Source organism: Sinohyriopsis cumingii, chromosome 11 (assembly GCF_028554795.1).
Source record: "Sinohyriopsis cumingii isolate HCF-2022 chromosome 11, ASM2855479v2, whole genome shotgun sequence".
In the NCBI taxonomy this organism is placed as follows: Eukaryota; Metazoa; Mollusca; class Bivalvia; order Unionida; family Unionidae; genus Sinohyriopsis; species Sinohyriopsis cumingii.
The window spans coordinates 88,796,268-88,821,829 of NC_142971.1; the positions used below are offsets into that span (position 1 = coordinate 88,796,268).

The 25,562-nt window shown below is 35.1% G+C and overlaps 1 protein-coding gene across 1 annotated transcript in view; it reads left to right on the top strand.

The window, feature by feature from the left end:
- Positions 1-18,993, top strand: part of LOC149788940 (uncharacterized) — a 34,437-nt gene extending 15,444 nt beyond the window's left edge. The window contains exons 2-3 of the mRNA XM_089975807.1: positions 4,269-4,330; positions 17,337-18,993. Coding sequence (XP_089831933.1) covers positions 4,269-4,330; positions 17,337-17,807 — 533 coding nt within the window. The 3' untranslated portion in view covers positions 17,808-18,993. The remainder of the gene's footprint in view (positions 1-4,268; positions 4,331-17,336) is intronic.
- Positions 18,994-25,562: the final 6,569 nt, after the last annotated feature.

The window sequence follows — 25,562 nt, forward strand, 5'->3', positions numbered from 1 at the left end:
CCATGACACTCATTGAACGTTCCGACTCGAAAACCGTGTAGGGATGTTTTCCTTCACGTCCGCGCTTTGCGTTTAAAACAGGGTCAGTCTCCAGTCTAACCATCCATTATCGACTCATCCTCCTACGAAGATGTGCTCCAGACTAGCTAAGCTAAACGAAGCCTATGTGAATTTGCATAGGGTCAGACACAGTCTGATACCGATGCCAGAAGAGATAGAGAATGTGAGAATGTTAAAAGCCACTGAAGACCTGATAGAGGAGCTCTTCAGAGAAGAAATTAACAGGGAGAAAGAAGAATGGACAGAGAAGTACAGACTTCAGAAACAGCAGAGAGAGCAGCAACAGCAACAACAGCAGCAGCAGCAACCTGAACCTGACAGAGGCTTTGTCGACTGTCGTATCGATACCAAAGAGTTCTTCTTCTCTTTCCGAAGAAGCAGACCTTATCCTGGGAGAAAGCCTGCCGTCAGAGGAGGTCGCAATCTTAGAAGCTAAAAGATGGCCATAGCTTCAAGTTCACACACACACACACATAAAACAGCCCTTTTCAGGGCTACCCCAACCTCTAGAAAAGAAATAACAATCGATTGCCTATAATAAGTTAGAAAATAGAAGTGAGTGTATAAGCATATGAATTATTTGTCTTAGTTAAAAAACGTGTGTGTGTATAAGTATTTTCTTGAAGTGGCTTGTCAACATGTTTTAGAATAGTGATGGGTAATATAAAAAAGTGATGAGTGTTCCTTTTAGGTCCGCGCGTTGTTTGGTCATGATCTAGGTAATATAAGTTTTGGGTCTTGGGGAGGTTTTCCTTCACGTCCGCGCTTTTCGTATAAATACAAAACTAGTCGGCAGTCGGGCTACCCATCGTTGACCTGTTAACAGCAAGACAATGAACACAAGACTAGCTAAACTGTTAGAACTTCAGATGCACCTGGAATATGCCAGTCGCATTCTGAATGAACTGGCCGCGGAGGCCATTGTTGAAGAAGGAAGAATAAAAGAAGTGGAGCAAAAAAGAAAAAAAGAAGAGGAGGAAAAGATAATAGGAGAGAGGATGGCCTACAATATTCCAGAGACAGAGGATTGGGGTGCTGAAGCCAATTATCCTCCCTCTGCGCTCCCAGTCAAAAGAGTAAACTGGGAGAAAGACTGGAGGTTTAGATGTGTCTGCGGTGCCAGGCCGGGGAGGTGTAACCATTAGCCAGGTGCCCTGGAGTTCAAAACAAACAGCCCTTTTCAGTGCTAGCCAAAAAACTTGAAAAGAGATAGTAATCCATTTGCCAATGTGTGTGTATGTGAAGTAGTGTATTTATAAACACTCACTATTTTCCTGTTAAGATTGTATATGTTTATGTATATGATTGTGTGTTTGTAATCACTCACGTACGTTTGTGTGGATAGTAGATTATGAATATGTTTTTGCTCCTTGGCGTGTGTGGATAGTATAGTTTGGGTTTGATTTGGCTGCTTTGCGTGTGTGTGGATAGTAGATTATGGTCATGTTATTTGTCTAGTCATTACTGTGTGAATAGTAGATAATATGAGAAAAGAAAAGTAGGGATGTTTTCCTTCACGTCCGCGCGTTTTAAGTGATGATCTAGGTACTATAAGTTTTGGGTCTTAGGGGGATGTTTTCCTTCCCGTCCGCGCTTTTTATATAAGAACCCACAAAGTTCGTCATTCACACCATTCTGCGGAATAACCGATACAAGATGGAAGTTAAGAAAAAGTCTTGACTATGTGAATGAACTAAAATTAGCAAGGAAGATGATAGAGGAGATGATAGAGGAAGAAGTTAAGAGATTGAGAGGATTGATTCAACCAGAGTATGTCAGAGTGGGGACAATAAAAGAGTCTATGGACAAGGTAAAAGCAGTGAGATGCCATTTGGAAGAGCTAGAGAAATGGTCAGAGTGGAAGTTTGTGAAAAGGGGCAGTGAACAACTAAAGAAAGCGGACGAACAGATGAAAAAGGTAATAGATGAAGAAGTGCAGATAATCAAGGACAGGTGGGCAAAAGATAGGAAAGAACAAGAGAATAGAAAGAAAAAGGAAGAATATGAGAGACTGAACAATAACTGGATAAAAATCTAACAGAAGTTTAGAGCGATGGGCCACCCTAACTGGATACCGGAAATTGAAAAAAGGAAGAAGAAAGGAATTTTGGAAAAGATAAGGGAATGGTGGAAAAAGTGGAGGAAATAGAAGCAGAAGAAGAAGAAACCCAAAGGCCCTTTTCAGTGCCCCTTCATATGCCTCAAAAAGACCTTGACTTTCATGCCTACCCCTTTTTTTCTTTTCATTTTTAAATAGAGACCCTCCCTGTTTAAATTTTCCCATGTTCAATTTCCATAGACCCATAAGGTCGGGACCGTATTAAAATAGGGTCCCGACCCTGTTCTATTCCCCCTTGTCCCTATAATGGATATAATGTTTGTCATGTTTGTCCAGTTATAGGGACAATGGGAAAAAACTAATGTTCTTTTCCCATGTTCAATTCCCCTTGTCCCTATAGTGCCGGTCCTGTATTCCCCATGTTAAATTCCCCTTGACCCTATAGTGCCGATCCTGTATTCCCCATGTTAAATTCCCTTGACCCTATAGTGCCGGGCTTGTTTTCCCCATGTTAAATTTGCATAGACCCTATAGTACCGAGACCCTGTTTTTAATGGTAAGTTCCCTAGACCCGCAATCGCCCCCATTCACTACTAATAAAAAACAACTAAAATGTATCTTTGAAAGACATCAAGAGGAAATGAAAGTATATCATATAATCTGGATTTATAGGATAAGTAAATCAATTTATGTTAATCGGAACAATCAGATACGTTGAAAGGTCATCATTATTTGTCATACATTATGAAGACAATGAAATTTCCAAATAGTCAGTTTTGCAGTATAGCTGAGGAAATGTAACCTGAAAACTGTGTGCATAATTTTTGTATTCTTTCTGGAGGAAGAACCAAGAGCTTCATGACGTTCAGCGTCATCAATAATTGCTTACTTTACACAAATTTGCCATTTACTGAACTTCTTTTTATAATATATATCCCACATGTTTAGTTTTAGGCAGCAAAACATAACATAAGAATACTCTGTGCATTGATTATGACACGTTTTGTAGTTGCAAATAGTGTACCTTAAAAGAACGTAATTTAGTTCATAAAGTAGTGTTTTGATCGCAGACTAAAGCTTTAAATAGGATCACGGCTATGATGACATACAGAGACATATCCCAGAAGAAGGATTCAAATATAGACATATCTGACTGGTTGAATCAGGATTCAACTACAGAGATATATCCCTAGTTGAGTGAGAATTCAAATACAGGGATATATCCATGATTGAATAAGAATTCAGATACAAATATATATCCCTGACTGAACGAGGATCCAAATACACAGAGTATATTTTTTTCTTGTGTTAATACCTGATATATTTCTTCGAGTGGTACGAAAAGACTTTAAAGTTTAACGTGTGGTGAAGCTACAACTAAAAATATAACATTTTTAGTACCAAAAGATTAAATATATGAGGTATTTACTTAGGAAAAAAAGATTTCTTTTTATCATGCTCCAAAACTCCAGAATCGAAGCTTGGAAGATTAAACTAAAATATCTGCACGACATGTGTCCCCATCCTCTTTCGTAAATTTACCTCAAGATCATCAGCTGATCGTATTTATATCAGTAACTTAAGACAGCAGTAGGGCTGGGTTAAACAATCTATCACGGTAACTAACGTTTGTGACAATGTGTAAACTATTTGATTCTATCTAATATAGCAAAACCGATTCAGCAATGCATCACAGCGCTTTTGTTGTTGTTGTCAAGGAACTAAGGGGAAATAAATTCAGGTAGACGCTAACGACTTCTATTCAATTTTCTTCAGCAAAACTTAATTTCCATGCTTGAAATGTAATAAAGTTTCTATTTATTTGTTCTAGGTCACAAAATGTTTTTTTTAATGCTGCTTGTATAACTTCTGTACGCATACACAATTCAAGCGTCACATGGCATGACGGGAAATCTGATATTTTCATATGTGAAAATAAAGGAATGAAAAAATATGAAAATTACTTCACCAATAAGATTCTTTATTTCACACTAAAGTATGTAATAAAGACATGTATCTCTTGCTGAATTAGGACTGATATAGAAATAAATTGCATTAAGAGAAAAGTAAATAAGCATAGCTTGAAATTTTCGTAATGACATGATAGGAAGCTAAATTTCTTCTAAACTAATTGTAGGCTCCATTTCAGAAAATTCTTCGTCATCAGCTGATGATGCATCTGACAGTTTTCATATCGACTTGGGGTCCAAGGTAATCTTATATTTGTCTATATTTGCTTTTTGACAATGAACAGTCACAACACTGTTTTTTGGAAAGCGATAACAAGCGCCTGAAGATCTTAAATTATGTGATCAGATTAGAGGAGCTTTGGTCCGTTTCGAAGTGACTTTAATATGACCTTCTATTTTAAATAATAAATTATACATCATTGTATTTATAAACGTATACCAATGAAGACATGCAAAGTATCCAATATAATATATCACCAACCACATACTACTTTTTAACTCGAAATGAAGAAACCTAAAAGACTACGTGCATTCACTCATCAAGAAATAATTTATAAGATAGGTATAGCAGAATTATCTAAAGGACTATATAATATAATATGCCACACTTAATAGGAACGTACCAAACAGAGGCATAAGCCTCTGAAATGTTTTCAGTGAAGTCAGAAAATGTCACAAGAGCTGATAAAAAAGTTAGCAACCAATGTTGTAGATGGAGGGTGTGCATCATATATATTTGTCATTTTATTCGATTACAGTCAAAATTATTTTTTTTTAAAATTTCTTTTAAACAAAATAGCAATTGACACTTTTGTAGCATACAAGTCTGACCTTGCCGTTAGAAATAGAGTCTCTTTTAATATTCTATGTTCCTTCAACAGTGGTTTCTTCTATATTTTTTTGCAACTACCACCATTACAGTGCATGCTACCATGGCGGACGGTTGATCAGCAGTCATTGTTTGGCAAGATAAGTAGTAAAGTGTGGAACTCCAGCCTCTAACAAGAATCCAACGTTAAAATGGGTGTATGGATTCTAGTCTCAAGATCAGAAATCATATGTTAAAACTTTATCCACAGGTTTGACATTATTGGTCTGTTTGGCGGGAAATGCATCATTGTAACGTTATGGGTCTTTCTGGCGCGAATATGTAACATGCTGGGTCTGTCTTGTATCTAACTGAAATTTTATGTTAAAAGGCCCATATGTTTATTATAAAATTTGTGGGTCTCTGTGAGCTTTAATGCGAAATGTTACACTGATCATCTTAGATTGTACGTTGATAGACAATTTCGCTGTTCGATGGGAACTTTACAGAGGTTACAGCACCAGAATAGGTGGCAAATATTTTATGGATGAAACTCAAGTAGAATTTTTTTTTAGAATTCTGTCTTTATATGTTACCAATTCGCTGGCAGCACATTTTGTTTACAAAATATTCATTGTCATGTGAGAAAAATTTGAGTTTATCTTTCAGGCAGTATGCTGCAAATGTTGAGATGCGAAACCTAGATTTTGTACACTGACTGACGTTTTCCCACTGTAACGAATGTTCATCGTATGGTGAGCAAAAACTTAACCGAGAATGTTAAGACCAGAGTTACTTTAATTCATTTTTAACTTAAGTCAGGATTTTTCGTGTTGAAGAGGTTTGTGGAGATCTCGAATTTCGAGAAGCGGATTTTCAGATGGAAAATAGGTTGATATTTATCATCAGTCGGATCATTTTGAGTCTATTACTACCATCAGGGGATACAAATGCTATTGTGACAAATGTTAAAAAGTAACAAAAGGAGCAGAATATTTATTGTGGAGAGAAATATCGTGTATGTTTAGTTTTTGAACCATACATCACGGAATGACAAAAGTAATTATCTGTTCTACTTGCAAAAGAAAACATTCGTTAGTTCATCGTGTTATGAGTAACATTGTAGGAAACAATTATAACTGAAACGTGCTTGCGCATTATTGGCTGTGTATTTCATTAGAGGACAATATATTCGGACGAATAATTAAAAATAACACCTTTATCCATGGAAAAAACTGTTGCTTTGTGACTTAATCGTCAAACTTGTCAACGTTATATTCCACGAAATAGAAGAATTGTCGAATGACGACAAGAACAAGAAAAAGAATTTATCGTTTTTCACTTTGCATGTACCTTAGGGTACTGAATTTCACTTTCATAATCATTGTATGGTTCATCGCGGTTAAGATAAGTGCATTGACTGACTTTAATTTCCTCACAATTGGAATTATAGCGTAATTGTAGGAGGATGTGAAAAACTATTTCGTAGCTGTCGTACTCTTGCCGATCAGAATTTAGACTCAACCTATAACGCTGGGAACGAAGAAGTACATCGTTACAGAAACTGTCATTGATATACTACAGTCATGGCTCACAATTTCTCAGAAATGGACGGACAATTTCTTTGGAAATATTAGTCAGAACAAGGAACCTAATTTAAAATAGTAATCATGAACGGAGTCAAACCATTTACCTTGAAGTGGGAAAACTATATTGGAAAGATTCCATTAATTGTTTGGCATGACACTAAATCAAACAACAACGTTTCTTTTTTCTTTCCCTTTTTAAAAACATAAAGTAGGTTTGTTACAACTCGCTGAGCCAAGATTCAATTTTAAGCAAAATAAATTTAGTTTGAAACCAGGTAGAAGTGAATATTTAGGAGGAATCATTGTTCGTTCACCTTTTAATTAGAATCCTAATGCCCAAAGTAAAAATGCACAGCCTAAAGTACAGACACAGAAGAAAAGAAGAACGCGATTACTCACAATAACGTCACTCTGTATCTGTCGCACGGCAACTCATTGGATAGCTGTATACAACATCAACGACCACAGCGTGCAATATTTGGATTAATGTGGATTAACTCCTCTGGAAGACGATGTCGTCTGCTTGTTGAGAACAAATGCCGTAAGAACTGGATTCCATTAAATGTGGACAATAGTATATATTTCCTTCATCCAAGCAGTCTCAGATTCCCCTTATAACATCTACTGCCTTGTTTTGAAAATTAGTTCTCTAGATATGATGAAAACGTGGAACTTGGTCTTATGAACTCCGTTGCTATCTATTCTCTTTAGCACCCAAACGTAGTGTATATATCGTTGGCAAAATTTCTCTCAAGATAATTGGATGCAGAGTCTTAAGGAGTAAGCTCTGCAGTTACGTTCATGATTAATGCCTGGTATTTGTTCTTGAAGTACGAACTAATCCTAATCCTATCTCTTCATTTATTGACGTTTAAGTGATTTAATATGATTATTTATTTATAACAAATCACTTTAACTCTCTCTCTCTCAGCATTCACATAAAATTATATTCAAAGTATACCATACACAGCTTCAGTGTACTTTTAGTCACAACGCACTTTTAAGAATATAAAACAAAGAAAACGAGCTAAAAATGCTAGGCGATGTTTTTCAAAGTGTGGTGTTAGTTGAGATTTTAGGGCTATAATATACAAATGATGAATTCCTTGGGGTTGTAACGATCTGTCAGTGTTGCAAAAATTTGATTTATAAATTTTTAACATTTGTCACCCAAAGCGAGAAAGGCGATCTAACTGAAGAAAATGATGCAATATTGCAAACAGCTCTTTCCTTCTGGATGATAAATTCTACCTTATGTTTATCAAACTAACTCTGGTTTCAGCTTCATTAGGAAAACGATCTTAAGAAATAAATACCCGTAAGGTACACAAGACTTATGTTTGACAAACATTTTAACAAACTGGCTGGATGCAAAACAAAAACCTGTCTCACTTGACACTCCGTTATTTGGCAACAAATTTGCTGAATAGTGAATTCGCAAAACAGAAATATAGAATTCCAAAAGTTCTGATTTTTTTAAACTTCCATACAGACAAATTTCGAATTTCTCAGAAACTGTAACGGTTGTTAAGTTTCCATCAAAACAGCAACATTTTCTTTCAGTGTATATAGTGAACGACGAACTATATCACATTAGGTAAACAGAAGTGTGCCAACGCTAGGGTTGGCAAATTTGTAACAAAACTGAAAAAAAATAATTTGGCTGAAGCAAATATTGCAACATGAAAAAAAAAATCTTAACAAATTATCTTTTAACTTTAATAATGCAGCAATTGAACTGGAATCAACAGCAGCATTCCCAATTAGCGCAAAATTATAAGTCAAAGTCATGCCAGAGCAGGGGCGGCAAATTTGCAATATTTGTCACCAAATAGCTGATGAATGAGAATTAGTGCTAAACCAAAATGTTGACTGTGAATGTGACGTTGCCTTGCGTGATGCCCAAAACGTTTGAAATACAAATTGCTGCCAGTAAGATACGTGGCAAGTTTTTGCAAAAGTCTTAAATGTAGGATAGCCAAAATTGTACAAGTAGAATTTAAGAATTTTCATGAGTCTACCATTAGCAAATACTGATTCTCGTTTTCCCTTTGGACGTCAAAGCGACCAATGCACATTAAACTAGGGTTATTTAACATGAAATCTCCTTCGGAAGTCAGACAGACACAACATGTTACTTTTACATCAGACTTTTCTATATTGTTGCAATGTTACATTTCCCACCTAACAGACCCATTATAATAAACCTATAGATAACAGTTTAACATAGGATTTTATAACTTGAGGTTAGAATATACATACACCTTTTAACACAAGATTCCCGTTTCGGGCTATAGTGGACCACTTTACTACTAAGGTAGGATTTTATACAACTTATTAAATGGCATCGCAAAAAGATGCATTTTTTTATGCGCACCGCAATCCGGTTAGGAAAGTGCTTGTCCATTTTTTAGTATGATATATACCTGTATGGGAATATTGTTCTTGCTTTTTTCTCAGCTGTTCTGACAATTTCTTACCATGGTGAAAAATTCAAATGGCATGCTAACATATTAAATACATTTATTTTCCTGTAAGTGATTTGGTGAGTTGTCATTGAGGAAAATTGCACTAGTCGCCTTGTCATACAGGTTTTCTATGGTTCTGATTAGTTTTGCGTTTATGTTGTATATCCGCATGGTGGCCACAAAGCTGCATGCCATAACGTGTCAAAAGCCTTATTAAAGCCAAGGAAGACATATTAGAGTTCCTAGTGATGCTGCATATACAGAGGATTCTAAGATTGAAGAGCTGTTCTATGGTGCTACGTCCTGTTCTGAAACCAGCCTGTTCTTCAGCAATGATGTGTTTTGCGGTTTCATTCTGTTGAGGATGGTCATAAACATAATCTTGTTCGATAGTTCTGTCACAGCTGTGGGTTTCGTTTTTTACGAAGAGTGATGATCAGAGACTGGGTCCATCGGGTGGGCCATTCTCCTGTCTGTCAGATTTTGTTGCAGATTGTTGTGAGAACATCTATAGTGGAGTTTCCTTTAGCTTGAACATAGTGTCTACCCCTGCTGACTTACCTTTCTTTAGTGCCTTTATTGCAGCCTCTATTTCTTCCCTGTTTCTCTGTTGTCAGGTATTCACCAACCGGTATGCCCTTTACTGTTGTTCTGGTTCAGGATTTTCTTGTCTTCCTTCAATTGGTCCTCAATGCAGCTTTATTTCACTTTTTTAACCTCTTCTTAATCCGGTTGTTAATCTTCTATTTTTCTGCTTCTCCGTGTCTTCTCTCTTCCTCCTTGTTTTTTCCTCATATCACAGAGGTTGAGGATATCTTGTGTGTCTCAGGGCTTCCTTATCCTCCGATGCTTGCCAAGGATCTCGCTGACTGTTGTCATTGCTGAAGTGTAGAAGGTGGTAATAAAGGAGTCGATGTTTATTTCTTCAGCACCCATAATTGTGACCGGTGCAAATTTTGCCACCTATTGATGCTTCAAATGCACGGGCCACGACTTGATCTTTAACTTTTTAAAGTTTAAACCCGATCCGCACCTGTCTTGGCTTCTTGGTTTTCCTTAGACAAAGACTGATAATCACCATCAGTAAGTCGTGTCCACTTCCTATTTCACCTCCTCGGAAGATACATGTTCTGGTAATGATAGCTCTAGACCGGTAGCGCTTCCTCACCAGATGTAGTCCATCTGGATGTAATATATCCATTTGGACTGTGCGAAGTCCATCTTCTAGATAGTTCGTGGAGGTCAAGGGTGTTCGTTAACACTAGGTTATTGTTAATGGCGAAGTCCAGGAGCTTCAGTCGTCTCTCATTTGTCTGTTTATTACATAATGGACCACAGACTCCTCGCCAGTCAGCCTGTGCATTTTCTCCTAACTTGTGTTATATGTATTTAGTTTGTATTGTTTGATATTTTTTCCATGATTATACATTTATATAATCAAAATCATTGTTTACCAAAATCAAAGCTATGTGTACCTGACTGGAAACTTTTATTTTGTAAATAAAACCCCAGAAAACGTACATAATATTTCCTATATGAACGTGGGTTAAATATACAGATCATTATCAATATAGGTAAACATGTTCTTTTTGCATTCTGTACATTGGAACACTCCATAAAAAATCTTGTCTACCCGACGTTTGCCATTATCTTTTTTATCTTTCGTAAAAATAATTTAAAATCTTGTAGAAATGAACTTTTGTCCCTCATCCTGGGTCTATTTTTGTGTCTTTGTTTTTTAAAAATAATAATCCTGTTTGCTTGAGACATTACTCATTACTGCTTTAACATCTTTTCCAGAATCATTATTAGTGTTCAGAATTTGATTTGGGTGGAAATATTTATTCAAGTTATCATTCATTGGACATACGAAATCCTCAATAATATTCTTGTAACGGATCGTTAATTTGGAATCTTAGTGAATTCAGACAAAAGCATTTTGGGATTATATTATTGTGATACATCAAAAGATCGTTGCCACATCATTGCATTCAAGGCCACATTATTTAAGAGCGTACAGGCACATCAACACATTTAGTATTGGAATATATTTGGAATGCCACTGAAATTCAGTTGCTAGTTCGTACATTAGATTTGTGATAACACGTATAGCACTGTTTGGGATATAATTCACAATACTGTAAGTTAATGTCTAAATTTTTACTTTTTATTATATGGAAATAAGTGATTTACTGAATTTTATAAAATTTGCTGGTTTCTCTCTTCTCTGTTACTTAGTTTAAGACCCTAGATTCGTAACAGAAAATTGGGGACGTGTGTACCGGATACTAATTTCTCTAAAATATATCAGACAACTTTGTTTTTGAAAGTTAAGATTCACTTCATTACAGGATATTCTAATTCCCATGGATTCTTTCACATACGTTAAAAATATATAGTGAAACCAACAGCTTTTACAATCTCATCTAAAGTGAAAAACTTAATTTTAAATCCTACTCATGAACGTCATTGAAAAAGGGCGAATTGTTCCATCTTGCTATTGAATATAATCTTTGTGAGGCAAAGACTTCTTTAACGAAGCAAGAAATGAAAATAACATCTTGGCCCAATAATGGTAGAAAAGAATATTTGGGGATAAAATCGCTTATGATTTGATTTGTAAGTCTGTATCGGGCTCTGACATTAAAAAATAATAAATTTGAAACTAAAACAAAAGATGGAAGTAGAGTTAGAAAGCCTGAGCTTTAAAAAAAGGAGAGAGAGAGGGGGGATATAGGCGAATGCAAATACAAATGCAATATGAAAAGGAAGACAATACATATGCTGAGGAAAAAAGAAGAAAGAGAATTTCAATTTAGATTTAAAGAATTAGAACTGTCAAGTGGAAAACACTCCCCCTTTACACATAAGTTCAGTTTTTGATGTTACAAATATTGGTTTAGTGCCCCCTTTTATGGAAAAAGAAGTCGATATATTTTGCTCATTTTGATAAAATTACTAAAAATTTGAAATGGCCAAGGGAGCACTAGATTATATTACAATGTATTGATCACAGTGATCCTCTTTTTACTATTCATTCTCATTTCTCTAATTAAGGTGACAAACGACAATCATCCATTGTCAATCAGCAACAAGAAATTAATATCTCTTATTGTTCTAGACGGCTATTATCGAAACTGATGCTACACAAGTACATCTTTATTATTTAGCTAAAACTGGGTCCTTATGAAAAAAAGTGAAGACTATATGAGGTACCCACTAGTGACGAATGGTCAGTGAGCAATCCAATTGTTTTTATGCGTATAGATAGGAACATTCTTAGTGTAGCCAATGCAATTTATTCGGCTGGTTATTTACTTATCATTGAGACTTATTACAAGATCGTGTATTATTTTCTTGGTCAAAACTTAAAAATAGTGTTTATAAATCTTGTCACACTTGTCAAATGATAGAGAAACCCAAATAGAAGATACATAGGGCTCATTTACAACCTATTCCTGCATTTGATGAACCATTGAGCAGAATAATATTAAACAGTGTCGGTCCCTTACCTAAGACTAAGCCATGCAACGAGTAACTGATGACCATAATGTATGCTTCTGCTAGATTCACAGAGGAAATTACTTTGAGGAATATTTAAACTAAAACCAAAGCTAAAGCTTTAAAACGTTTCCCAAATATGTCCAACTTGATCAGAGATCAAATTTTATTCCTGGAATTTTCACATAAAGTTATGCATGAATTAGGCATCCAGCAATTTTAAGTTATCTGCCTATCACCCTGAAAACCAATGGTCTTTAGACAGATTTCATTAAAGATATTTACAAATATGATTCGGAAATATTGTTTGATACCGGAAAAGATTGGGACGAAGGTGTTTATTTGCTTTTGCTTGCTGTTATGGAATCAATGAAAGAATCGTTAGCATTTCGTTCATTTGAAATAGCTTTTAGACATACTGTCCGTGGACTATTCAAGTTTTTCAAAAATAAACTTCTTTTAACTGAAGATTCAAAAATTAATCTGCTTGATTATATTTATGACTTTAAATATTGTTGTTAAAGGTTTTTGAGGTTGCAAGAACTAATCTTCACTCTACTGAGTCGAAAATAAAATTAAGGTTTGCCACAGGTACAAAGAAAAGCGGTTTTAAGCCTGGTGATAAAGTTTTGGGTTTCTTGCCCACACCACAAAATCCTCATACAGTTGAAAAGAAAGTTAGTGGCTTAAATTATGTCTTGAACACTCATGGGAGGCGAAAACGAAAACAGCTTTTCCATATAAATATGTTAAAGTAGTATATTGATAGCGATATCAGTGTTAATCATGCAGTCAATTTAATTGTACCTGTCCCACACAGATGGACCTTTTCAATGTAAATTAATGCCGTTGGAGATAAAAGGTCCGGCTTGTAAATTTCAACGTTTAATGACTATGATTACATCTGGTCTCAATAATTGTGACTCTTACATTGGCGATGTCACCATCTTCAACGAATCCTGGAAAGATCAAATAGAAACATTCCAGAAATTCTTTGATAAAATCATTATGCCAATTTGACATTTAATTTAAGCACACGTGAGTTTGTCACGCTTGTGTTACATTTATATGACATATCGTGGGAATCGATAAAAACACGCTTCTAGAAATTAGAGTCAAATGTATCTCTGAATTCCCTGTGCCTACGAGTAAAAAGCAACTGATGCGATGTTTGGGTTCGACTTGATATTATCGAAGATTTGGCTCCAAGAATACACCAGTTCTTGCAGCTCCAGTTTTCAGTTAATCATTTAAAATGTCTGTTGATGCAAGTGATGTTCGGGTTGGTGGAGAATTGACTCAGGAAGACAAAAATGGTGTAGATCGTCCAGTGTGCCATTTTTCTAAGAAATTACACAAACAACAGATAAATTATTCCACAATCAAGATCAGAGATTATTAAGGTCAGATTGATGATGCACGAATACAATACTGACATCAGACACATCAAGGGAAATCGTAATCTATTTGCAGATGCACTTTTGCGTGTAAATAACTATTATATTTCTTCATTTATGTTTGTGTCATTCATAAGACTTCATCTGATGTAATTTTTAATCACATACATATTTGACTAATATTTCAAACAGCTTTATTGTATACATCTTTTTTATTATGAGGGTCGGTGTTGTGTAGATTTAATTTACATTGATTGCTATTTTGTCTCCATGATAATGTTATATACATATGCATTAAGTACTGACTTTGTCTCAATTCTAGTCTATTGTGTATCTGAACAGCAACGTCTATTTTATTAACAACAGAACACATAGCTAATATTTTTATATAATTGTGGGTTAAATATGCAGATCCTTATCAACAGAGGTAAACAAGTTTATTTGGATCTGCGTCTTGGACAATAGAATCCTTCTATAAAAGGCTGGTCTACCCGATATTTGTCGTGATCTTTATTATAATTCTAGTAACAGACCTTAGCTTGTCGACAACCAAAAATATTCTTCAAATGAATATTCTTGGACTGGAACATTAGGTTGGAATTCAAAAAAGAACATGTTGAGATTTTTATATTATTGTGGTACATCAAAAAAACTGTTAGCACATCATCACAATCGAGGCCACGGGCAAAGTAGCATATGTGAGACTACTGGCATATCAACACACATTCAATATTGGAATATGTTTGGAGTAAAACTAGAATTCAGTTGGAACTTCATACATTTAAACTTGTGATAAAACGTAATGGACTATCTGGGGTATTATTCGCAATACTGTTAATTAATTTCTAAATTTTCTTGTTGTGTTCTAGAGAAATAATTTAATTGCTAAAGTTTACAAAACTTGTTGGTTTCGTTCTTTTTGCTTACTTAGTTTAGGACCAAATAGTCGTAACATTTCGCATTCCAGTCTCCTTGAATGACTAGAATATTTCTCTTGAGTGTCTGGTCAAAGAAAACTTGAAGCTGCTCGTAGAACTCATCCTATTTAGATATTGGGGCATAAACCTCTATATCATGGTGATGTTGAAGGGAAATGCCCTGAAGTGTATGGCAATCATCCTGTTTGACACTGGTCGATAACCCATGACTGCACTCACAATATAATTATGTACCATCAATCCGACTCCATGCTCATGATCGTCCTCATGCCAACTGAAGTAAATCCTTCATATGTTGATCTCTCTCCGAAATTCTTTCAGCGCATCTCTCAGACTACAAGGATAGTCCATTGCTATCTTCCCATTTTATTTGTTAGTTCCTCCAGTTTCACTTTTGGCCTTAAAATCCTTACATTCCGCGTTCCAATTGTGATTTTATCTCTTGCCCGTACTTTCATGGTACTTGTACCAGTAGCATATTTATCAACTCCGTCCTTGGTGTCCAGCAGCTTGCGTGGTCACTGGTAGCTTGGGCTGCTACCGATCCGGTTTGAGAGCTCTATCCATTGTCATTTGTCATCTATGACGTATCATGGACAGTTGCGACCTGGCGGGGTCCATCCTTCTCCAGGCTGTAGACTACAGCCAACAGCCATTTTACTGTATGACTCGTCCTGTTATCGAACATGTCACCCTTGAGCTCATCTTGAAACCCTTCGGCCATAGTTGTTGACTTCAATTTCGAAGACATTAACCCTGTGATGTCATGTTACCACCTCCCTATTCCACCCATAGGTTGGAAGACTCGTGGACGCTTGAATGTCTTAAACCTTCGCTTGAAATTTTTATCTTCCCCGCTGCCTGTCTAGCCCAAGCAGGTTCTTAATGCTGAGCGTCAAGCGAGGTAGCTGTTTGTGCCATTTTTCTTTTTCATTCTCTCAACCACTCTCTTTCAATATCTATCTGGAAAAGATCATGTCCGATGCCTTGGAAGACCACGAGGGCAGTGTCAATTTTGGAAGCAGAACAATCACCAAGCTACACTTCGCTTATGATATCGAAGGCTTAGCAGGAGATGAAGAAGAACTGGAAATCTTAGTGAACCGCCTCAACTAAGCATTACTAAGGTACGAGATTTAGATCAGCCCTGAAAAGGCAAAGCTAATGACAAATAACTTCAGTGGCAACCGAAAGGAAATAAGATGAATGAACATAATTTGAGCACAGTAACAAGTTTCAAGCATCTAGGTGCAATAACCTCAGCTGAAGGTTTAAAACCTGAGATTCTTTCCAGAATTACGGAGACAAGAACTGCACTGGCTAGGATGAAGCATATTTGGAAGAACAGCAATATTAACGCATGGGTCTAAGATCAGGCTTTTGCGCTCCGTCGTGATATACATCATCCTATATGCATATGAGACATGCACGCTGACAGCAGACTAGATAGAAGAACCCATGATTTAGAGATGAGATGGTATCGAAGGATGTTGAAATTCCATACTTAGAACACGTCTTTAATGTGGAGGTGCGCATTTGAATCCAAGGTCCAATTGGACCATATGAAGATTCGTTCACCACCGTAAAGAAACGCAAACTCTGATGGTATGGTCATGTCTCGCGCTCGTCAGGTCAATCAAAGATGATCATACAGGGACAGTGATAGGAAAGAGAGCACAAGCAGACAAAAGAAACGATGCGAAGATAGCACCAACTGGTGGACAGGCACGAACTTTACAAAGTTCCAAGGAGAAGTGGAAAACAGGGAAGATGGAAAGGGATTGTCACAAAATCATCAGTGGCGCACATTCGACCAGCTAGGTTACTGGAAAAATGAAGAAAAAAATGAAATTACATGAATTGGTGAATAACGTGTTCATCTCGTCTCAGTCATAGGTACAAAATCGACATCTTAAAGTCAATTGGCGGATTGTTTTACTTTGCATCCTATGAAAGCTAATTTTTTGGATAATATGCGAACTTTATTACAATGAAATAAAATTAGAAATGTATTACAGGAATTGTACTTCTACATTTATATCATACAACTAGATGGTTCGAAGTAGTGATAGGCGCAACTGATAATATTGTTTATCTCTTCATTCCATATAGGTTGGTACCACATATTCACTTTTGGGCTGAGGTACCATAAATCACTATAGTATCATTCAGTCACATTCCTCTAGACTCTTCAAAATGCTCTAATGTAAATTTTAAAGGATATTTGTTGAAAGTCTTTTCACGCATCTTGATTTAAAAATATGTCATTCTGAGAATTTTTCCATGTACTGAAAGTCTCTTAGACCAGAAACTGTAATGTAATAACTGTTGACCAATGGTAAGCGAAAATGTTGAATAGAAAGCAAATAAAGATTAAAAAAGGTAAATCAGCCCAAATTACTACATGTGTATACTATTTCTATTTTTCAGTCGAAGGGTTGATTCGTTAATTATCATGCCACTTATTGATTATCTTTTTCAATAATATATAAATTAAAATAATGAACAGCTATATATTTCCCCGGTTTCATTTTTGTTTCTCACAGTCTGATCCAGTTAGTGATGAACTTAGAAAAATGAGGCAGGAAATGAAGAAGGAGCTTCAAGAAATGAAGAATGAAATAAAAGAGGCACGCGCAGAGGCAAGGGAGCAAAACGAAGAGGCTAAGAAAAGACAAGACAACCTATTGGAGTTAATTAGCAAACTAGAAAAAGAAAAGGATATAATGAAGAAGGAATTGGAGGAAATTGGCCCGACAGGCATTGATGAAACACGCTCGGAGACACTGCTGCAGAAATGTCACGACCTAGAGACGAAATACAATCAGCTTCTCAACCAAATGAACAAGATGGGACAAACAGAGGTGGCTCTCAGAGAAAGAAACAAAATTTTAGAAAAGGAAATAGCACAAATGAAGCTGGCACTAGTCAGTATGCAGGTCTCAAAGACCGCGAAAGGAAAAATGTACACTCAATTAGCAGCAACTTCTAGACAGAAAACAGACAAAAAATGTTAAAACAAAATGATAAAATGATATTGTTAATCACGAGGATTCTAGAAATAAGGAATATTTGGAAAGTAGCTGAAAGTTGTCTTGTATTGGTTAAGATGCGATTTCAATTATTATTACTATTATTATTATTATTATTATTATTATTATTATTAACCTCAACCATGTATTCATGTATTTATTAAAAGATGATGAGATTTCAATGATCTTGAGATCATACTGTGACGTTAAGTTTCCTGTAGTAACATTTCAGTTATAAAGTATTGTTAAGAGATTGTCTTGACTTTAATCTTTATTTACAAATCAAAGAATGACATTGATCGTTTCAGTTGAAACAATTTGGTTCCTATGCAGGATATGTCAATGCTCTCAACGTCTTTGTGTTCACAAACGTTCTGGTAGACGTTTCTTATAGAAGAAGTTTAATATATTAGCATTGCATGTACAAAATGAAAGGGTATACAACATTGATTTTTCTACCTAAGTACTTAGATTTTCTAGGTGTATTGACCTAAACTATATTAAAAGAAATAATGTCAATGATACGCATTTTATGGAAGAGAAGAAAGGAGAGTTGTGTTTTGATCCTATCAATGCTACCAGTTAGATAGATCTCTATGTTCTGTATAACGTTCTGTGTACAACCGTCTGACTTATAATAATTAGCTTTGAGAGATAATGATCATGACATGATTGACGTACGAACAGCGTAAAACTCTTCAACAATGTAAATGTTATTTTCTGTATTCAACTTTACAAGTTTAGTGTATAAAACAGAAAATAAGTGCTGCAAGCTTGCTCAACTACTAAATTAATTTTATAAATAATTCTGTAATCAGTACAACTATATACAACGTTAAAAGATCTCATTCTAATGCAACTCACATTTACCGGAAAAGTTTTATAGCGCATTTGTGTTTTATGGTGGTAAGATAAATGACGATACAGATTTAGAATATTTTCTTAGTGTGTATATGTTATATTTTAAATCATGAAAAACGAAAAACATCCAACAGCAGACACAACTATTAGTACACAAGAACGAGTATTTTTTTCTAACAAAAGAATTATTTTTCCATGATGATGCTGGCAGTTTTGAATTGTAATGCAAACGACGGTTGCAGCTAGTATATAAGCTATATCTTAAGAGTTAATTTGGAGAAAAAAAGAGAGAGAGAGAGAGAGAGAGAGAGAGAGAGAGAGAGAGAGAGAGAGAGAGAGATGTGGTTAATGAACAGTTTCTCTGGACTTACTGACATTTAAAAGTCCACGTTCATACAATGAATCTTTGTGCTGGTCATAGCTATTTCTCAATTACTCAGTCAATGACTTCAGACCTTTGAAAGAGGATGTCTTGTCAACATGAATACAATGATCCAAAACAAATATCCTTATTACTTCATTCTCATTACGGTATAGCTTCTTACGTTTCGTTCAGTTCAAATTATTGATTCCTACCATCATCCAATTAAGGCATATCTATTAGCCATTTTAAAATATGTTTCAGTCATTTGTTGCATTTGTCTCAGACAAACTGATCGATGGTGTCAGTTTTTCATTTGAGAGTATAATGCATTTCATAATTATATTTAGAGACGTAATTATTCAAATAAAAGTTTTCATGTGATATTAGTGTGAGTAGTCGAATTTTGAGGGGTTATGAACCACCACTACCACCCTTGTATTTGCGCGTGCGTGGTGGGTATGCAACTGCTTTTACTTTTTTTTATCTATATCATTCTATTTGGATGTATATCTATATTGTGTATTTTACTTTTGATGCATGCCTGAAGACTGTATATGAAAAATAAATAGGTGATGACAAGTTTTAAAATTAAGCTTGGGGTTATGTTTCATTGGATAATCAATCGGGTAGGTTCTGTTGCAACGTCAGGAGTTGTCACATAAGTCACGTAGAAAGTGTTGCGACATTGATCGGGTAGGAACGTTTTGCGATGTATTGATGCATGTGTGTATATCAGGTCGAGGGTTGATAAATTAGTTCATTATTTTTTCTTATGTTCTTGTTCTAATAGTCTGCAGATGTATTACATATTATGCTTGGATAAACTTTGAGAGGAAACACTGATTTGGATAACTCATAGGACTTAGAAAGTACTCATTGACTATGGAATGATATATTACCATGGGATTATTGTGATTATATTCAAAGGAGTTCTGGACAGTTCCATTGTGATACATCAAGACTATTGGCTCATCAGTACATTCTAGAACACGCAAAACAGTCTATTGTTTTACTTGCATAGAACTTTTTAGGATCATTTTGGATTCAATTCAAAACACCAAATGTTCCTCTTAAACTTACATTTTATAACTTGGAGAATGAAATTATTAGTTAAACTTTACAAAACTGGTTTTGCTTTTCCTCGTTATATAGTTTAAGACCATTGAGTTGTACAAAAATGTAAGAAGACATATTACACAAATAATGCGGTATATGCATTGACGCTGAAATACGTTAACTATAAAAGAACATGTTTTTCAACAGAGATTGTACCAGAGATAGATAGATAGATAGAGATAAAGAGAGAGAGAGAGGACGTGGTTACATACAAGAAATGTTCTAACATACTGCAAACATAACCTAGTTCTTCAAGATTAGGATACGGCATTAAATGTCACCATAAACACCACTTTTATGGACTTTATCTCACTTTACAAGTTTCAAAAATAGTGCATTTTTCTGTATAATAAACATCGTTTCACTGCCTGAATTAATCCATTAGAGGCTGCAAAATGCACAATCTCATGAAACATTTTGATGAAATGATCAAAACATAAATCTTCACAGCTCTCGTTCATTAAATCATTTATAATGACTATACCAGCATAATGTTTGGTTTAAATAAATGTTCCCACTAACAGTAATCTTTTTTTCAGCATCAAAGATTCTTTAAGAAAATCAGCAATTGATATATGCTCAAAACATTTCGCAGTCAAACTATTCCAAAGCCTTAAACATCGTGTGACAAAAAGAATTTAACCTACGCCAGATCGTTGTCTCAACGTCTACGCCGAAATTGTAGATGAAAAGTAGGCAGAAAATTTCATGGGATTACTGAGAGAATCAAAAGAAGTATAGTTGCTGCAAAGTATAAAGGTGATTGACAACAAAGTTCTAGACAAATGTTTTCAAGGTCAATATAACATAATTTTGCGACCCATATTTACAACGTAGATACAAGATGAAATCGTTTGCATTTTTAACATTAATAACACTATCACATAGAGATTACGTTAAAAATGATACTTATATTACCACGATGATATGAACATGTATATCTAGTGTACAATATTCACCATGAACAGAACCAAAATAATCAGAATATGGTTATAAATTAATTCATGGAATCGGTATGTCCATAAGAAATTATCAAATATCAATCTTTGTTGAATGGATCCGACATGAAAAATTGTTTTGGTTTGTAAAAAATCATTTAGAAACAACAGAAAATCAAACCTGCAAAGATGGTGGAGTGGTACAGAATAAAGTCGGCAAGTATTTAATTGTTCAGCAATGTTATGTATATTTAATTTGCATTTTTTGTTCGTTTTTTTTAAAAACAAATTTATTTCATTAAATGCAATTGTATTGTAACATTGAATGTTGGACTTAACCTTGTCCAAAATCAAGGTTATTTTCTGCTTGACTTGAATTGATATTTTTATTTCATTCTGTAAACAACTAATACATAGCTAACTTGTTCTCTATGTGTATGGGTTTAAGGACCAGGATCATTATTAATAGATGTAAATATGTTGGTTTTTTTGGGTCTAGGTCTAGGTGTTTGGTACCTGACATAGTCCAGGGTTTATACTGTATTATTAGAAATAGGTTTCTATTAATAACTAACATTTTTATTTTGCAAACATCAGGATCATTCTTGAAGGTTATTTTTCGTTAGGTAATAGTTGTTTTAATATAAAATACTAATTGTGACCTGAGGTCAAGTAGAGGACTATATAATCGTATATAACTGAAAGGAAAATTCATTGGTGCTTTAAGATCGAGCATAATCAAGTTGTATTATAAGTTGTAACTAGTAATTCGTTTTGGGCTGGAATTTATTTCTTCAAGTTATTGAATTCAAGTTATTATATTCTTTTGAAATACAAAAGTGTGCTCTGATGAAATTCTTGGACAGAGACATCCACTGAAATTTATGGTGAATTCAAAACTGGAATTATATTACTGTGATTCAACAAGAAACTGTTGGCACATCAACATTATAAAACATATGATAAACATGTCAACACGTTCAGTTTTGGAGTTAATTTGGACTCCTACTAAGTTTCATTCAGGTCCATAAATTATCAGGACTTGTATCAGTAATTCTAATTCGCAATACCGTAAGTTGTTTTATCCCCTCATTTTCCATTTGTATTCTATTGGAAATAAATTATTTTTTGAAATTTACAAAGCTTGTTGCTTTTGATTCTTTTCTGTTACTTAATTTAAGAGCACATATTCGTGACAGCAACCTTTGGGGAGTTCGAAATTATAATCAAAATGCCCCTATTGTACAGTGAATAGAACGAATAGAAATAAATGTGTCCTTATGGTATTAACTGAGAGCTTCAAATATTTTCAAACTCAAATTAATTTAAAGGAAGAATTTCACAAATATATTCATATGTAAATAAATTAGACGGTTAAATTTTTTAAGTCAATGCCCCGTAATATGCAATCCTCTTTATAGCAATGTGTCTGCAATTCTGCAAACGCAATATTCAAAGACGTATTTGACGGTTGCAATAATTTTATACTATAGAAATTAAAGTTGGACTTTTACTAAAAACAACCTATGGTAAGTGAAAACTGACCTCTAAGGACAGGTTGTTGTTGTTGTTGTTGTAGGGTTTAACGCAATTTTTCAGCACACGATAGGCTATACATGGCGGCCAGTATTAATGGTGGAGGAAGAACCCGGGAAAACCCCGGAAAGAACCACCGACCCACGAGAAGCTACTGGCAAGCTTTCTCACATACCCACACTGGCTGAATTCGAGACTCGAACCCACGCAGACAGAGGTGAGATGGCAGTGATCCGTAACGGACAGCGCTTTAGACCGCTTGGCCACTCGGGGCCCCTCTAAGAACAGGTAGTTGTTATCCGTAATATATGTTAGTTTCTGCTCCAGCTTGGTGCAAGCTGCGTCCTTGAAAAAAGTGGCTGCTTAAAGCAAACTAATCTAAATGAGGTTGGCCGTAACTGTATATTTCAATAACATGATATATATTACTTACAATAATAGCTGTCACGTTGTCACATCGAAACAGGACCAAGACCAAAGTTACAAGGAAATCTTCTACTAAGCCACTCATTTGAATGTGTTGATGTGCATGTAATCTCTAATGTGCTAACGTGTCAGTCGCATGGAGTGTGGCTATGTGCTTGCAATCTTCTGATGTATCACAATTATATAATCCAATATGTTCTTGTTTGAATTTACTATAATTCCAAATTATTGTTACAGCCCAAGAATGCTTACTAAGCACTTTGTATTCCAGTGAATAATACTTTGAATGAACAATTCCATCAACAACAAAAAAAACTGATTATAACAATAAGAATGATTCTGCTTCAGATTTTAAGGCAAGAATGAGTAATGTTTCAAGTAAATAACATTATATAAAAGTCAAGACACAATATTAGAGTCTGGATGTATGTCAGCTTCCTTTATAAAGCATTCAATGTTGTCAACAATTTTCTGAATTTCCAAGTGGAAAACTGATGTTATTTATAAATAAATGTTATAAAATAAATGTTACCGGTCATGTACATCATTAACTTGATTTTGAACACTGTCAGATACAAAATATATATGTACATAACTTATAATCATCAAGAAACAGCCAACAAATAATACGAATTAAATATAACAAACTTTTGAATGACCAAATATTTAATATCAACGATCACAAAGGGAATGGAGTCAAAGAGATACCCATCGATCACTGATAGTCAATCATTTGTCTATAAATGTTCAAGGAAAATTGCTCGATTATTGTGATGGTCGGGCTCTTTATAAATTCAAGTTATTGTCAAACATTGAGAAATAGAACAAAGAACCAAATGAATAAGTGAACAAATAACCGGATATTATCCTTTCCCAAGTAATCGGAATAATTATATATCAAGATAATGATCTGCCAATTTAATTGTTATACAGTTGACATTTTGTGGTAAAGATCACAAGATGAATGTATTTATATTATCAAGGACACAAGAGAAACAAGCATTACAGCGGGACTAGGAACATCAATCTCCAGTGTACACGCATACCCTGTGTTTACAATGATTTTCGGATTATCAGACCCATAACTGGATGAAAAAATGACATGATATAATACCACTGATCAGTTTTTGACATCTAGCCACCATGGCAGGTGATACGTGGAGATTTGTAAATTAAATAAAGGTAGGTAGAATTCTAACTTTTCATGAGTATTATAGGCAAGAATTTTATTTGAATGAATACCCAATATAAAAATGGATTGAGAGAATAGTTAAATTACGCGAGCTACTGTCAGAATGCATTTGGGGGAGAGGGTCTGGGAATAAAGTTCAGATAGTCAAACTGATCTTACAATACGGTCAGCTAGGTGTATCATACCATTGTTTTTCCTCCAAGCTATTCTGTAAAATAATATGTAGTTATTTCTCTGGTTAACCCCAAAAAGGGAATACTTTATACCTATTCTACCGATTAACCAGTCAAATAGCAACATGCAAGTTTGCAGGTAGAAACACGTAAGTTTTGGGTGACAACTGTGCCATACCGATTTATTTCCAGTGGTGGATTTCGACCAGGGCGGAACTAACGCAAGCTGAACTCTAAAGGAGCTGTTATTAATCATGAATCCCGACTGGGTGGGAAATGCGGTCCAAAGGATCCCATAATTCTAAAGCTAAACCAAATACCTCTCCCCCTTTTCCGCAAAGTATGGATCCGACCTGGATTGGCTTACTCACAAATGAAGACAGGACCTGATTAAGTGGAGGGGACACATGGCATACGTGGAACTTGGGCCTACTTAGTCTCGGGGAACCCCCGTTTTTTGTCCTGAATAAAATTGGATGGCGTTTGAATAAACCATATATAGGTCTAAACCGTGTAGTACTTTGCCTAACATTGCAATACTAATTTTATACACAAAAAGGGACAGTTTTAAGGACTGCTTTCGGGCTGCATTTGTAGAATAGGTGTCCCCAATCTTAAGTGCCCCACCTTCAGCCTTAATCCGACCCTGATCGAAGATATATGCACAGTGTGAAACTCTGACCTCTGGCTACTGACTTAATCGTCTGTGCATACTAAGAAAAACAACCATGACTTTTCTCCCCCAAAAGACCAGATAACATAACATAACTGGTTCATGCATCCTCTCACACCTACATCATTAAGAACCAGAGGTGAAATTATAAAATAATAATAATAATAATAATAATAATAATAACAAGATATACGACAAGTGGTTATCACACAAATGCAGATCTCTCCGTCTTTGAAAATTATAAGACTTTATAAGCACTTCAACAAAATTATAAGCTAACATACACTAAGCTCTTGATGAAAGATGATTTCCCATGCTAATGTGTGCCTTTTCTATCTTCGTGTAATACATATTTGGTTCCGTTTGTTGATATAGCAGATGTAATGTAGCTATATAACAAGATCAGTTTTGAAACGTGATGTCAAATATGAAACCTAAATCCCTCGATAAACATAGGTTTC